Source organism: Empidonax traillii, unplaced genomic scaffold (genome assembly GCF_003031625.1).
Source record: "Empidonax traillii isolate 1590-97213 ecotype Southwest subspecies unplaced genomic scaffold, ASM303162v1 scaffold219:size747757, whole genome shotgun sequence".
Lineage (NCBI taxonomy): Eukaryota > Metazoa > Chordata > Aves > Passeriformes > Tyrannidae > Empidonax > Empidonax traillii.
In genome coordinates this window covers 130,404-144,028 of record NW_020955412.1, presented here as the reverse complement: position 1 = coordinate 144,028, position 13,625 = coordinate 130,404, and the positions used below count along the sequence as shown (strand labels likewise).

At 40.6% G+C, this 13,625-nt stretch overlaps 2 protein-coding genes across 4 annotated transcripts in view; one reads left to right on the top strand and one right to left on the bottom strand.

Annotated features, from left to right (window-relative positions):
• MRPS31 (mitochondrial ribosomal protein S31) overlaps window positions 1–224 on the bottom strand; it is a 24,325-nt gene extending 24,101 nt beyond the window's left edge. The window contains 1 exon segment of the mRNA XM_027887702.1: window positions 66–224. Within this exon segment, the coding sequence (XP_027743503.1) occupies window positions 66–224 (159 nt within the window).
• Window positions 225–303: 79 nt separating this feature from the next.
• On the top strand, window positions 304–13,327 carry SLC25A15 (solute carrier family 25 member 15). Of its 3 annotated transcripts, none has more exons than XM_027887699.1 (7): window positions 304–407; window positions 2,146–2,276; window positions 5,165–5,423; window positions 8,361–8,498; window positions 8,827–8,996; window positions 10,013–10,171; window positions 11,030–13,327. In XM_027887699.1, exons 2-7 carry the CDS (start codon window positions 2,222–2,224, stop codon window positions 11,152–11,154), a joined length of 906 nt encoding a protein of 301 aa, XP_027743500.1. In that variant the 5' UTR covers window positions 304–407; window positions 2,146–2,221; the 3' UTR covers window positions 11,155–13,327. The 3 variants fall into 3 exon arrangements, with proteins under 3 accessions (XP_027743500.1, XP_027743498.1, XP_027743499.1); XM_027887697.1 differs by having other exon boundaries at window positions 8,827–9,017; XM_027887698.1 differs by lacking the exon at window positions 304–407 and adding an exon at window positions 1,759–1,777 and having other exon boundaries at window positions 2,149–2,276; window positions 8,827–9,017.
• The last annotated feature ends 298 nt before the right edge of the window (window positions 13,328–13,625 follow it).

The following is a 13,625-nucleotide window of genomic DNA, read 5'->3' as shown; positions in this document are numbered from 1 at the left end:
CTGGCGGAACGGGAACCCCGAGCCTTGGTCCCCGAAGGAGCCTGGAGCCGCGGTGTGGCCCGTACCCGGCCCGCCCGCAGCGGCCGCCAGCACGTGTGACATCCCGGCGCGCCGAGCCCCGGTGCTGCCCGCGGCTGCCGTGACCTTGGGGAGCGGAGCCACGGCCTGCCCCTGCGCTCTGTGGCGCCTTCTGGGTTTAGCTGCTCAGTGCTTGGAGAAGGCATCGGCGGAGAGAAACATCTGGGGCTGCGGGCGGGGGACCCAGCAGGACCTGTTACGCTAACGAATGCTTCTGTATTTCCAGGTTTGAGGCTTGGGTTCGCTTTGGAAGTTAACAGAGCAGTTGTTGCCTTGCTTTATCTACAAGCAGCTTTTAATCTATTAGTGTTATTACAAATAAGAAAAAAAAAAAGGTATGTACATATATAATACTGGTTTAGTTTTGACGAAGACTTAAATTTTCTGAAAGTGACACTGTGATGATATGGATCAGGCAACTAGACTTCCTTGGTTCTTAAAGTCCATGTTTTTATAGGCTTTTTTTTTTTTTTTTTTTTCCTTTCTGCTGCCAGGTTTTCCGTGGGTGATTTGGCATGTGCTCCCTTTGGGGACTGGCACAAGTCGATAAGCACTCAGCATGATGAAAGCAGTGTATATTTTACTGAACACAAGCAGTTGATGCTCTCTAGTAATTCCCTTCATTCAAAGTCTGTCTCACTGGTCTGTTGTTCTTTTCCTCTAAATTAGGTGCAAAACTGCGGAGTGCTGTGTTAACACTAAGAGGTATATAGGATAACAAAGTGCAGTTTGGCCTTGGAGTCTCCATTTTGAAATAATACTGAGCATGCTATGCTGTCAGTAGCAAAACAGTTCAAATCTGAAGCCACAGTTTGGAAATTGGATGTGTTAGTGCCATTTATTACAAGAGTAATTATTTATTTTGTTATAAACCCATTATGTTTAGATTTACGCAGGACATCTTAAACAGATTGGATGGGTAAAGTCACTGAGTGACAATATTTGGCCTACTAGAGTACTTTTTAAGATTCAGGAATAATAAATCTGTTGAGAGACAGGTTTTCTTAAAGCCTCGCTTGTATCCAAGTGTCTGTGCTTCTTGTACAAAGGATGGGGTTTATACAGTGTGATTTACTATTATCCTTTCAATGTATCCTACTGGACATTGTTTCCTGTTCGTATTACCCCAAAATACATTTTGAGAGGTACCAGGCTTCAAAAGAAGTATTACAGTAGGTAGAAGAGTGAAAATTGTTGTGTTTACTGATGTACTGTGCTTGAAGCCAGGCTTAAAAATCAATGAGACACTGATTCATGTGTGTATTTGTGTGGTAAATTTTAAGACTTATAGAGCTTTTTGACAGCGCTGCCAGCCAAGTGTCTCACTCAGCGGCATGGTTTTGAAACAGTTGGAGCTCTTTTGTCCCAGATATATAAGCTTGTTTTAACTGCTCACCCAGTGTACCTTGCTGCAAATTTGAAAACTGAATTCATGTGAATGCTTTACTTCGAAGTGTCACCTTTGTATTTCTGCTTTCCAGCCTCCTTACTGAGAGATGAGGTGCAATTCTTATTTATAATATGCTGGTGTGTGGAACTTGCACGGGGAACATGACAGCCAGACACAATTCAAGATGCTCATGTTCATTTCCATTCTACTCATCTTTTGAGAACCACTTAATGTACCTGTATCATCATGGATAGTTTTCATACCTGCTCTTCACCATGAGGAGAGGAGATTCTCTGTTTTGCTTTTTAGGTGAGGAGCTGAGACAGGGGTGAAATATTCCTGCCAGCTAGCCTTAGACACCTTATGTGAGACTGTGCTTCTGTAATCTCTGTAATCAGCATCAGTAATGCTCAGCACTGTTCCCTGGATGTACTCTTTACTTTCATTTGAGATATCCAGGGAGGTTAGAAGCTGGAAAGCCCAAGGAAGATGAAGCTAGGTGTAATACTCCAGGAGACATGCTGAATGAAGCAAAATTGGTCAAAATACAAATATGCTAAGTCTCATTCCTGGGCACAAGCATTTTTTTGTCTCTAAATGGAAGAGTGAATGTGAAAGCATTCCTGTGATGCTTTTGCCTGTCAAGTTAATTTAAATTGTGTATCATTCTCTTCCATCAGGGGACAACTATCTCCATACCTACCAGGAAACGGGAGACTTTGCTCTGAAGTAACTGATAAACAAGTGTGAAGCATGAGGATCAACTCTGCTATTCAGGCTGCTATTGACCTCACAGCAGGAGCTGCAGGTAATGCTGGAGAGAGCTTAATTGCACAAAACTTCTGAGAGACAGTTTTAATGCCTTTGACAAATGTAAAAGCAGTTTCCTTTTGCTATAAAAAAGCCTCACCTTCTGTACTTCAGGGATACAGGGCTGAAGGAGTGACCTCAGCCAATGTTGTAACTGTATCCCTATTGCTCTTCCCTAGTAAAACCCCTGCCACTCAGTGAAGATGTAACCCCTTATTTCAAACTAATCAGCTTCTGTGAGGAGCTTTTAAGTTCTCCTGTTTACATGGGTTCAAGAATCAGTCACAAGCAGAGTTTTGGAATGAAGTCAGTGCATGAGTGATTGAGGTGCTGCTTTTGTCACAGGAACCCTCTCTAATTCAAAGGGACAAGAAGCTATCGAAGGTTTACTGGCTCAGACAACATCCTGACGTGATTCTCTAAATGCTGTGGACAGCATCCTGGAAATGCTGTGAAGCTCAGTAGTAGAACTGATGTTGAATTCACTTAAACTGACTTCTCCTTCAGTATAGTCTGAGTTATAAAGTTTTGCTGGACCAGTTTTGTGGAAATGGTTGTATTGTCTTGCTGACATTGCCATGTTGGTAATGTCTGTGTCTGAGGGATGCAGCTTTTAATTCTGCCAGGGAAAAGGGGTCTTTTTTGACATTTCTAAGCCAACAGTGTTTATACAGAAAAGGTAGAAGGTTTGTCTAATTTACTGTTGTAAAAAGTTTGACAATTTTATGGATTTTTTTTCTTTCCCACACAATAACTGTTACAGTCAGTCCTTTTATGACTGTGTTAATGCTGTGAATATGACAGTATTAATGGTGTTAAGTGTGTACACTGGTAGTTATTTGGGGTCATTTGTCAGAGTGCAGGTTAACAGTGCAGTGAGAAAACAAGGAGTGACTGGATAGCACAAATCCAGTGTGGCAGTCTTTAGAAAATGTATCTAAGTAAGCAAACAGCTTGTTCCTCCAGCAAATTCATAACCTGGTTTTACCTTCCTCTTCAGATAAAAGTTTGACTACCTGTTAAGAAACGACACATTGGGCAAGTAAATTCTGAACAAGAATAAATAAGTCATTTAACTGTCTGTGGGTCATAGTCCTTTGCCTAGGATCTAAGCAACGTCTAATCACTTGTTTGATTCAGTAGGACTCTTTTCCCATTATCACCATGTTGTTATTAGGGCCACACTTGTCTAAATGTTCAAACAGATTTGGCTTTTTTGGTTTCCTTGTTTTATGACTCTTTACTACTGGCTGGAAGAATTGTTTTTTTCTTTAATATTTTAGATAATAACTGGGACCCTTGATCTTTATCTTGAGGCTTTTTTGCTGTAGTTCTTTGCTGTAGTTTACTAGGCTTTTTATACCACCTCTAATGATAGTCTTTGTGGAAAAACCATTCTCTGTCAACTCCAGTTTTACAGCTTTACATTTCCAAGACCATTCCTGGTTTTCCTGGGCAGCAGCCGTTATTTTATTACAGGAACCTAGCATTTTTCCCGTAGATAATATCTACCTGACTTCCCTGCAAATGCCACTGGCTGAGCCTTTCCAGCTCTGCTTTTCATTTTAAGCTTACATGGATGTTACTGGTCTGAACCAGCTACTTTTCTCCTTGGTTATCCTTTCCAGAACAGGAAACTCTTCATGCTTCCTTGCATGATTTGCTCTGAAGCTTTTAACCATCTGGTTGAGAATGAGGTTTTATGGCAGCTAGATCTTGAATTTCTCCAAAAAGCCTGAAGTACCTCTTTGCAGAGGATGTAACGATGTAACACATATGTATTTGCAAAGAGTAAAATGGATTGTAAATAACATTCCTTAAACAAATACGTGCTTACTCTTCTCCCCACATAAAAGAAACAGAACTAATCTCAATTGGATTCACACTTTTGTTTCCATTTCAGTTACTTTATCTCAATTTACAGATAATTTAAGGTACATGCATGTCAACCATGTTCTGTTTTAGGACGGTTCTTCTCTCTTGCTAAAAAAAGCAAAACTATAAAGCCTATATAAGGCACATGTATCATGTGCTTCCTGGCAGGTGTCTGCTTCTAATAGACTGCTATCACTGTACACTGTTTCTTACTGAAAAAGTGTAACATTAGCTTTTTCTGCAGACCAAAATTGAGTTAGATCTTGTGGAGGGACCCTGCACCTTGAGCTAAATGGTTACTGATGACGTTGATGGAAATATCTCACAAGTTTTGAGGGTATTGACCTTGCAGTTCAGTTTGGAAAAGATATCATGTTGAGAAACTTTGCCCTTTTGTCCTTTTTCAGCTTATACTCAACACTTTCTTCCAGTATGTGGAAATAAATGTACTTAAGAGCCATCTGGAGTTTTGAAGTAAAGGGTTTGAGTCTTTTGTTATCAACTTATTATATGTGATCAGTTTAGCTCTCTCAGCAGTGTTCCTTTTGACCTGTAGGAAAAACTTGATTACTAATCTTTCAGGCAGGGTTTTTTTGTTTTTTATTATCAGAATGTAAAATCAGATGGCTTCTGAACCACAGCATTAATAAGCAAAGGAAAATGCTACTCAACTCATTGACACAAGTGACTTGATTGCAGAACAATACTTCTAATTCAGCAAGAGTTTATACAAGTGAGCTAATTCATTTAGATGCTTGCTTTTCATGAGGTAAAGAAACGTTTAATGATAATCATGCTCTTACTGCTCCTTCACCTGATTTTTTTTTTTCTTAGGGTAACTAAATTCACCACTGGCAGTTGATGCCATTGTGCTAAAATCAGTGCACTTTTCCTACAGAGAATTAAATTCATCTTTGCTTTCTGTGTGATTTTGCTAATACTGTACTTGAGTATAGATGTCAAAGTTGTGATAACCTTCAGCCAACCTCTTAACTTCCACTGCTTGCTTAGGTGGGACAGCATGTGTGGCAACTGGCCAGCCCTTTGACACTGCAAAGGTGAAGATGCAGACGTTCCCCAACATGTACAAAGGACTTGTTGACTGTTTTGTGAAAACCTATAAGCAAGTAGGTTTTCGAGGCTTCTACAAGGGAACCACACCAGCACTTCTAGCCAACATCGCAGAGAACTCTGTTCTGTTCATGTGCTATGGATTTTGCCAACAAATTGTGAGAAGAATTGTTGGAGTAGACAGAAAAACAAAGCTCAGGTTAGTAATAAAAATCTGGCTTGTATTTTTAAATAAATAAATAAATAAATAAATAGTCATACCATTGCTACTTGCCAATACTGTATTATCAGGGTGCCAGTGATGTCCCAGGCCTTTCTCTGCCACTATTAAGTGGAATGTAGACCTTTGTGTGATGATACGGTGTCTAAATATAATAGATCCACCTACTAACCAGTCACTATAGCTGGCTGGTTCAGATAATCACAACTTAACTGGAGTATTCAAGACCTGGAACATTTTTATCAATGGGACTGAGCATTGCAACACCTGAAAGTTAGTATTCCCTTGATGTCTAGGTTTTTCTGATTTTGCAGGGGAGGTAGTGGTTCTTCTTACAGGGAGTTATACTAAGGGGAAAGGACAGTTTTCTAATATTGCCTTGTTTTAAAAAAAAATGCTTGAATGTAATGGTGGTTAGATGAAAAGTCTCGTTTTGAACAGTATATTGTCTACCACACACTGTGTATTCTTTAGGCAAAAAGTGACTGCCTAAAGAATACGAAAGAAGTGTTTAATACTACTGAATCCTCTGCCAGGTTTTGTTCCTAGATCATTGGATTTCTTGATTCTGGTTTGATACAGTCAGTTACTTTGGATCTTTTGAAGACTTGTTCAGTCTCCTCTTGAATTCTTCTTGCCTCTGAAGTACACTTTGGCAGGGAGCCCTGCAGATGATAGCCTTATAGATGATATAAACTTTCTAATTGTTGATCCTTAGCCGCTGTCTTCACCCTACCTGGGATTTTGTAGATCTGTCCATTGCTCCATGCCCCTCTTCCCTACCTGTGTCTTTTCTTATATGGGAGAATTGCAGCCCTCCTAATCAATGAGCACTCTGAAGCTGTTCCTTTAGCTCTCATCGCTGTCTTTCTCTGTAATTCTAATAAGTCTTTAGCTTATGAGACCAGAGTTGTGCAGAGTATTCAAGGTGGGAACAGGTTGTGGATTTATGCACTGGCACAATGATTATGATCTTCTAGTTAGGATGGCTGTTAGTGGTCCAGCAGTCTAAGTGTGCCTTACTGTTATGCATTTCTTAAGGTATGTCTCCTGTGCAGCAGCAAGATTAGCTGCACCTTCCCCATCCTTGTGCTGTGGCACAGAGTGCAGAAGACTTTTCCTACTGTCCTAACTCCATTCATTCAAAGGGACATGCAAGGTTAACTATATTCAGCTTTGTATTAATAGCTTTGTTCTGCCTCTGTCACATGTGTCGCCAGGGGAAGTAGCACTGGAGGCCATGATTCTGCATTTGAGATCTCTGACGTGATATGGGTAGCTTCCTAAGTGCAAGACAATTATCTAAAAGTGACATTAAGTGAGGTGTTCTCCTGTCACACTAAGATGTGCTGTATCTTAAAACTGAGGCCAGCTATGAGGGGAATATGAAGTGATGACAAAACAAATGATATTATCTCTACTTGCATTCTTTTTCACTGTTTTCTGACAGTTGAGACCAGGCTGTTTTCACCTTTCTTTGTTGCTTGCTTAAATCTGGGGGTTTCTGCTTGCTCATCTTACAGATCTTACCTTTTCCCATCAACTAAAATCTTGGAGGTAGGCCTACCAACAGCATGTTTCACTTCTTAACCTTCTTTTGTGATCATCCTGGGAGGTAGATCACAGATGTGCAGAGGTCCTAGGATCATCTCATGTGACTGAGACAGCATGTTTATGCTGTGTGCAACAGAGGTAGTGCAGGAGACTTTGAACTGTACGTTGGTATACTACTGTCTTTGGAGTCAGATACAGAATGGAAATGTAATTTGAGTATGTAACAATAGCAAGTGCATTTGGCATCTGATCCTTCTTTCCTTGGTCAGATAATGGTACTTTTCAGGTCCAGGATGGCTGCTTAATGTCTTGTTGATTCAAGATCAAATAGTGTGACTGTATAGCTGTCACTGCCATATCTGATTACGTCATGAGCTTTGCTTCCGGTCACAACTTTACTTTTGTGATGCTTCTGCAAGGTGAAAAATGGTAGCTTTAATCTCTGATACTATAGATGTATCAAACTGCTGGACACAGGGCAAACATCTCCCTTGTATGGAAAGAATTTCTGTGCTGCAATGAGGTCAGTCTTAGCTGCACTGACTCCCCAGGTTCTGAAAGAAGAGAGAAGCTCCACTTCTGTGCTGTTGTGCAGCTCCTGTCTAACACATCAGTAGCTGAAGGAACCTGTTTAAAATGCATTGCACAGCAGTATGACCCTGGAATACCAGCCTTTTGAGTCCCAGCAGCTTAGCAACCCCAGAATTTCTGGTATGTGTAAAATCACCACAAAGTGAGTTTTGGAATGCTATGAGTCATTGCAGATGACAGTGCTGTCTTGTTCAGTGTTGTGGTTCATGTTTGTCGGTGCTATCTCTGATTCACATGGTTGCATTCATGGCAATACGTCCCTAGAAAAATTACAGTGATCCATTGTGCCCTGCTTTCAGTTTTCTAGCATCTTCCACTGAAAGCCTGTATTAATACTGGTAAAGTGAATTTGAAAACACATTTATTTATGTGAGGTGATTGTTGCTTCTGTTCTCTTTGAGGAAGTAACTAGTTCCCAAGAGTTGCCCAACAAGTCTATGGAAATCTTTATAAAAGCCAAGAAGGGGAATATTTGATGGTGTTTATTCTGCTGCAATCACTGAAATATATCAAAAAGGGTAGAGGTTGCAATATGTCTTCTCAGGTGTCAAAAGGATGTCTTTGTGTTGTATAAGAAGATATGATAAGCTATTTTTTTTCCTCTCTCTAGTTCAAGTAACTGCCCTTTTCCCTTGGGACTATTTCCACCCAGACTGTCATTTTTTCTTGATGATATTTAGAGTGCAGGTTCAGGAAGCTGATCACTGATGTGGTGGCTCCAGTGCACTAAAGGTCATTGCCCAAATACCTTCTGCAGTTTCTTTCTTGCAGTGATCTGCAGAACGCTGCTGCAGGCTCCTTTGCCTCTGCCTTTGCCACCCTTGTCCTCTGCCCCACAGAGCTGGTGAAGTGTCGGCTACAGGCCATGCATGAAATGCAGTTGTCAGGAAAGATAATCCAGGGACACAAGTAAGTATACACCCTGCCCACTATCTCTGAAACCATTTTATGTGTATTATTTCTTCAAGTTCTGTGTTGGCTCAGTGTCACATTTTTAGTGCACTGCATATCAGAGCAGAGTTGTGGCTGTAAGGGTCACAGCCTGCAGGCCTTTTGGGTACTAGTAAAGCTGGGTGCCAGTGAAGGGCTCCCAGCAGAATCTTGTTTTAAGTCTTACTTTCATTCTGGTGTTTACACAATAGGTCTAGCCCTTCATTGTCACTGCAGTTGCCTTTGTTCTGTAACCTCTCATTATCTGTCTATTAAGCATCACTAACTGGATCAACCTCTCTATCAGTACAGTTTGGTCAGTAGTGAAGGGTGTTATTCAAAAGGACGGCCCCCTTGGATTTTACCGTGGCCTGTCAAGCACTTTGCTGAGGGAAGTCCCAGGCTATTTCTTCTTCTTTGGAGGGTATGAACTGAGCCGGACGTTCTTTGCCTCTGGGAGATCAAAAGATGATTTAGGTATGGTGACTCTTTTTCTAGGTGTGTTTTACCATGTTGTTATGGGGGACATAAGGGAGGGCATATCTTCATGAAGATACGCTAATGATGCGCAGCAGCTGTAAAATACATGTAAAATGAAGGAAACTGGGCATACTAAATATGGAGGTCTGCATTTTGTTTATATATAGTAATGAATTTTTGAAGTGACCACTCTCTGATGAAGCAGGATGTATTATAAATGGAAAATGAATACAGTGAGCTAACAGTACAAAACTGCTGAAATATCTGACCCTACAGTGTAACACAACTCTGAACTATTTCATTTCAGCAGCCATTTAGAGTGATTTTGAAGTATTTAGCTTTATTCTCTTGAACAGCATGCTCAAGTGTATGCTGAAATGTAGGCTGACCATTAGATGTAATTACAATGATAGTAAGAGAACACTGAGATTGAAAATTAGACAGGAAAAAAATGTGGCAATGCCAGAATAAAGATTGCCTATGTCCTGTTGAAAGACTGAACAGTAATACTTTGTCTTGCTGGGAGTCAGGATTTCAGCTGCATGCATTCTGCACTAGCTTGTTAAAAATGTTTATAAACATCTGATCTGAAATAAAAAATCAGGGTACATCATGGAAAAAATGACTGATCACAAAGTAACTCATTCTACTGTACCAAATAAATCTCTGTAGAGGTGATTAGTAACACGATATAACTAAACCATTTCATGATTAGCCTTGGAAAGTGGTTACAACTGTTAAAGCAGTAAATTTAGTTAATACAGACAAGACAGAATTCTGACTTATGTTTTTTTAGCATGGCAAATAATCACTCTTCATAACCTTTGAGCATCTAGTTAAACTTTTAAATTACCAGTGGCTTAAAATTAATTTAAAGGTTTGGGAGGGAGAAGAAGCTGCTCCTTTGTCATAAGCAGGTTGCTCTGTTCTCTTTGACTTTTGTAGATGAAATAATGTTATATTTGTGCTGGTGAATATTGTGGTGCGTATAAAAGGTTATTTGTTAACTTTAGGTCCCATTCTTTTGCTACTGAGTGGAGGTTTTGGAGGCAGCTGTCTGTGGATTGCTGTGTATCCTGTGGACTGTGTCAAATCTAGAATTCAGGTTCTTTCAATGGCTGGAAAACAGGCAGGCTTTATGGGAACATTTGTAACTGTTGTGAGAACTGAAGGTGAGTATGCAAGCAGAACAGCTGAATCTTATAGGGCTACAGACTGAAATCTATATTCTTCAACACATGAAATTGCTTAAGAAATCTGGTCCAATGACAGTGTGTTAGATACAGACAATAACTGTTCCTAGCAAACAGAAATCGGAATCTAGGAATTGAGACCTACCGCATCTGCCCTGCTTCTTGGTTTAGGAGACTATTCATTTAAAGCTAACAAAAAAGCTCAGGATGTATTAAAAGTAGATAAAGGAATGAGCTCCGGTACCTATGACCAAACCTAGGTTACATGAAAAATGAAGGAACTAGGTAAGTTCCATGCAGAATTTTTCTTCACCTCTAGAAGTTAATATATGGCTGATCATTGATTTATTAAACAGCCCTGTTCAGCCTGGCATGGAGACATCTACCTCAGCATCTCATCTCTGGAAAAGGCCTAGGTCAGGCATTTTGGAAGATGGTCTAAGAATCCACACAGCAGCAAATACAAATCCTGGCCCCATTGCTAGGGAAGATGCTCCTCAGAAGTTAAGTTTTACTTGGGGCACAGCTCCAATATAGTCCTGCCGTTTTTTCTGTCTCCTTGCCAGCTGTGGTATATCTAGTGTGAAGTGTATCTCTGGTGACCGTGTTGTATGTGAAGTAAGCTTCTAACATAAGCATTTACATGGCTAAACTCCTGTTACAATGCTAGGTGCTCCTACATCAATATCCAGTAACACTGTGTTAGCAGCTATACCAGTGAGTTCAGCTCTGTGTTCATGCTCCTCTAAGCAGAAGCATTGCCTCAGTATCCCTCAAAGTGGTTGATGCAGACAGCCAATGTGCTAAATTACTAACTGGCTCTGATTTCATTTCCAGGTGTACTTGCCTTGTATTCTGGACTAACACCAACTATGATCCGTGCGTTCCTGGCCAACGGGGCACTGTTCCTTGCCTATGAGTACAGCCGGAAACTTATGATGAAACAAATAGATTCTTACTGATACCTTCTAGCAGATAAAGAACAAAAGATTATTTAAGAGTCATTTAAATAAATGATCAAAAATACGTAGATCACATGATGGTCTGAGCAGGGCCAAATCAGTGACCTAATTTTAGGAACTCAACTCTAGTCTAGGATTTGTAATCTTTCAAAATCAGGTGATTTTATAGAGCTGTGTACATACCGTTTGAATTGCAGAAGCAGAACTATCTCCATCTTGCAGATTCTGCACTAGGTACATTGCATGTCATAAATATATTTCCTGACCTGAAATGGTGCTAAAAAGACTTATTAACCTGTGGGGTTTAACATAACATGCAACAGTAGGCTATGATTTGCCTACGGCAAAGCACTGGTTTTACATCTCTGCTGTGGTAGTGACCTTTCCCAGTTGTTGCTGGTGTGTGACTCAAAATAACATCAGTTATTTATTGTGTAATCATGCTGATTATGGATGACTTGGACATATCCCTCAACTAGACCCCTGTCCTTCTCCAGCTCCCAACTGCTCTGTGACTTGCCAAGGTCATGACAGATGGTGTCTGACTTACATACTCCATCCTAGTGAATGGGCTTATAAAAGTAGGAAGTGTTCACCCTCTACTACCTTGTACAAAAGATATGCATGCATTTTTGATAAAAGAAACCCAGTAACAATGATAAGGAATCTATGCAACATTTTATTGTTTTCTAAATCCTTCCAAGAAGTGGTGGAATATGCCAAGCACTGCTTAACATAAGGGACAGTGCTGGAAATGTCTGCTGGCTCTGAGCACAGAATTGTAACTTTGTGCCAGGCTCCTGTTTGGGTCACCTCATCCTGAATGAGTACATCTACTGGAAGGACAGGAAGCTGAAGAGGAACAGAGAGCCAGAACTGTTCTTAAAGACACCTGACACCATGGTCTCTGCTGTAGCACACTCCGACTTGGGCAGAGTCCTGTCACTTGCTGTGACTTCAGCTGAATGGAAAAAGCTCATATGACTGGATAGCTTGTATCACGTTCAGGCCTGGAGGGCATGCCTGCTTTATCATGTTACTTGATTAAATGTGTAGTTAGTAAGTATTACCCAAAATGATGCAGTGACACCTATTTCGAGATCCCCCTTTCGTTCTTGAGGTAGGTCATTCTTTGTACAAGCATGCTCTGCCTTGTAAGAAGCAGTTACTGTCTTATCCTGGAATAAGTCCAGGCAGGTCTCAGATCAGCACAAGCTTGGGCCTGGAGTTGTACAGCGATGTTGTGTGCTGTAAGTGCAGCCCACCAGTGAGGGGGGTGGGGGCACAGAGTCCTTTGACTCTCTGATGTGATCACAGCTACACAGAGAGTAGCAGCTTGCCACAGCAACCACCTTTGTCAGAGCTGGAACAGCCTCATTTTGCATGTTACAGCTTCCCTTTCAGATCCCAGAACCAGGAAAAAGCTTTAGGCATAGATGAAATCATCTCAATACCTGCTGCCTCTTGCAGTGGAGCCAGGGGGCATTTAAACTGGCTAATTTCTTGCATTGTTGTAGCCTCTTATGGAAAGTGGTTGCTGCAGCTCCACAAACTCTTCTTGTTTCTCCAGCTTTTAAGTGCAGAAGGAACAATTAATCTGCCTTTCATACACCATCAGAAAGGCAGTTAAAGCAGGGCATGGCTGAAGAATCTTCAGTGTCTATTGCACCACTTTACCTTGATTGACCAGTACATTAGGAGCAGCAATACTCTGCAGTGCCAGTACTTAAAAAGGAATTTATACCAAATGTTTAAATAATTCAGATAGGAGGGTAAGGGTTTAAGAGTTGTTAGACTTCTCCTTTTCAAAGTTGTCTAGCTAAGAGAAATAGTATATTTGTACATGTTTTAAATAGTTACAAAAAGATGAGGACTGACTCCAGAGCAGTGGAATACTTCAATCTATTTCTTAGATTTGTCTTTGCTTTCATTTTTTAAAGCTCATGGTTGCAGTTTTTAATACAGAAGTGGAAGCTTCAAGAGAAGCAGGATATTTAAAACTGAACCTACAGCAAGAAGCTGGTAACATTTTTGAGAGTTTACCTTCTGAAGTTGATGTAAGCAGTAATTTTCCCATTTACAGCTGCTTAAGCTGTACACGTGTATCAGTTGTTCAGCTAAGAACTTCATAATGGTATAGGAATTCATGGGAATAAAGTTTCATTTGATTTACCGAGTACCTGATGACTGTTTATGCAACACCATTTAACAAGCTCATCTAGCTGAGAAACAAAGAGAGATTGGAGTCAATATCACCACCTCTCTGGACTGAAAGGAGAAGACTTCTTACAACCAATGAACATATAAAGCCCTTAAAACTGAAAGTGGAAGCTAGAGCAAGGTGCTGTGAAACAACTGCTAAATTTTTGTCTTCCACTGTGGAAAATGAAGCCAGTTGTTCAGTGCTTGGCCTGTTGCTTCATTACTACCAAAGTCTGTTCTAGCACTAAGGTTCACCTCAGCTTCCAAGT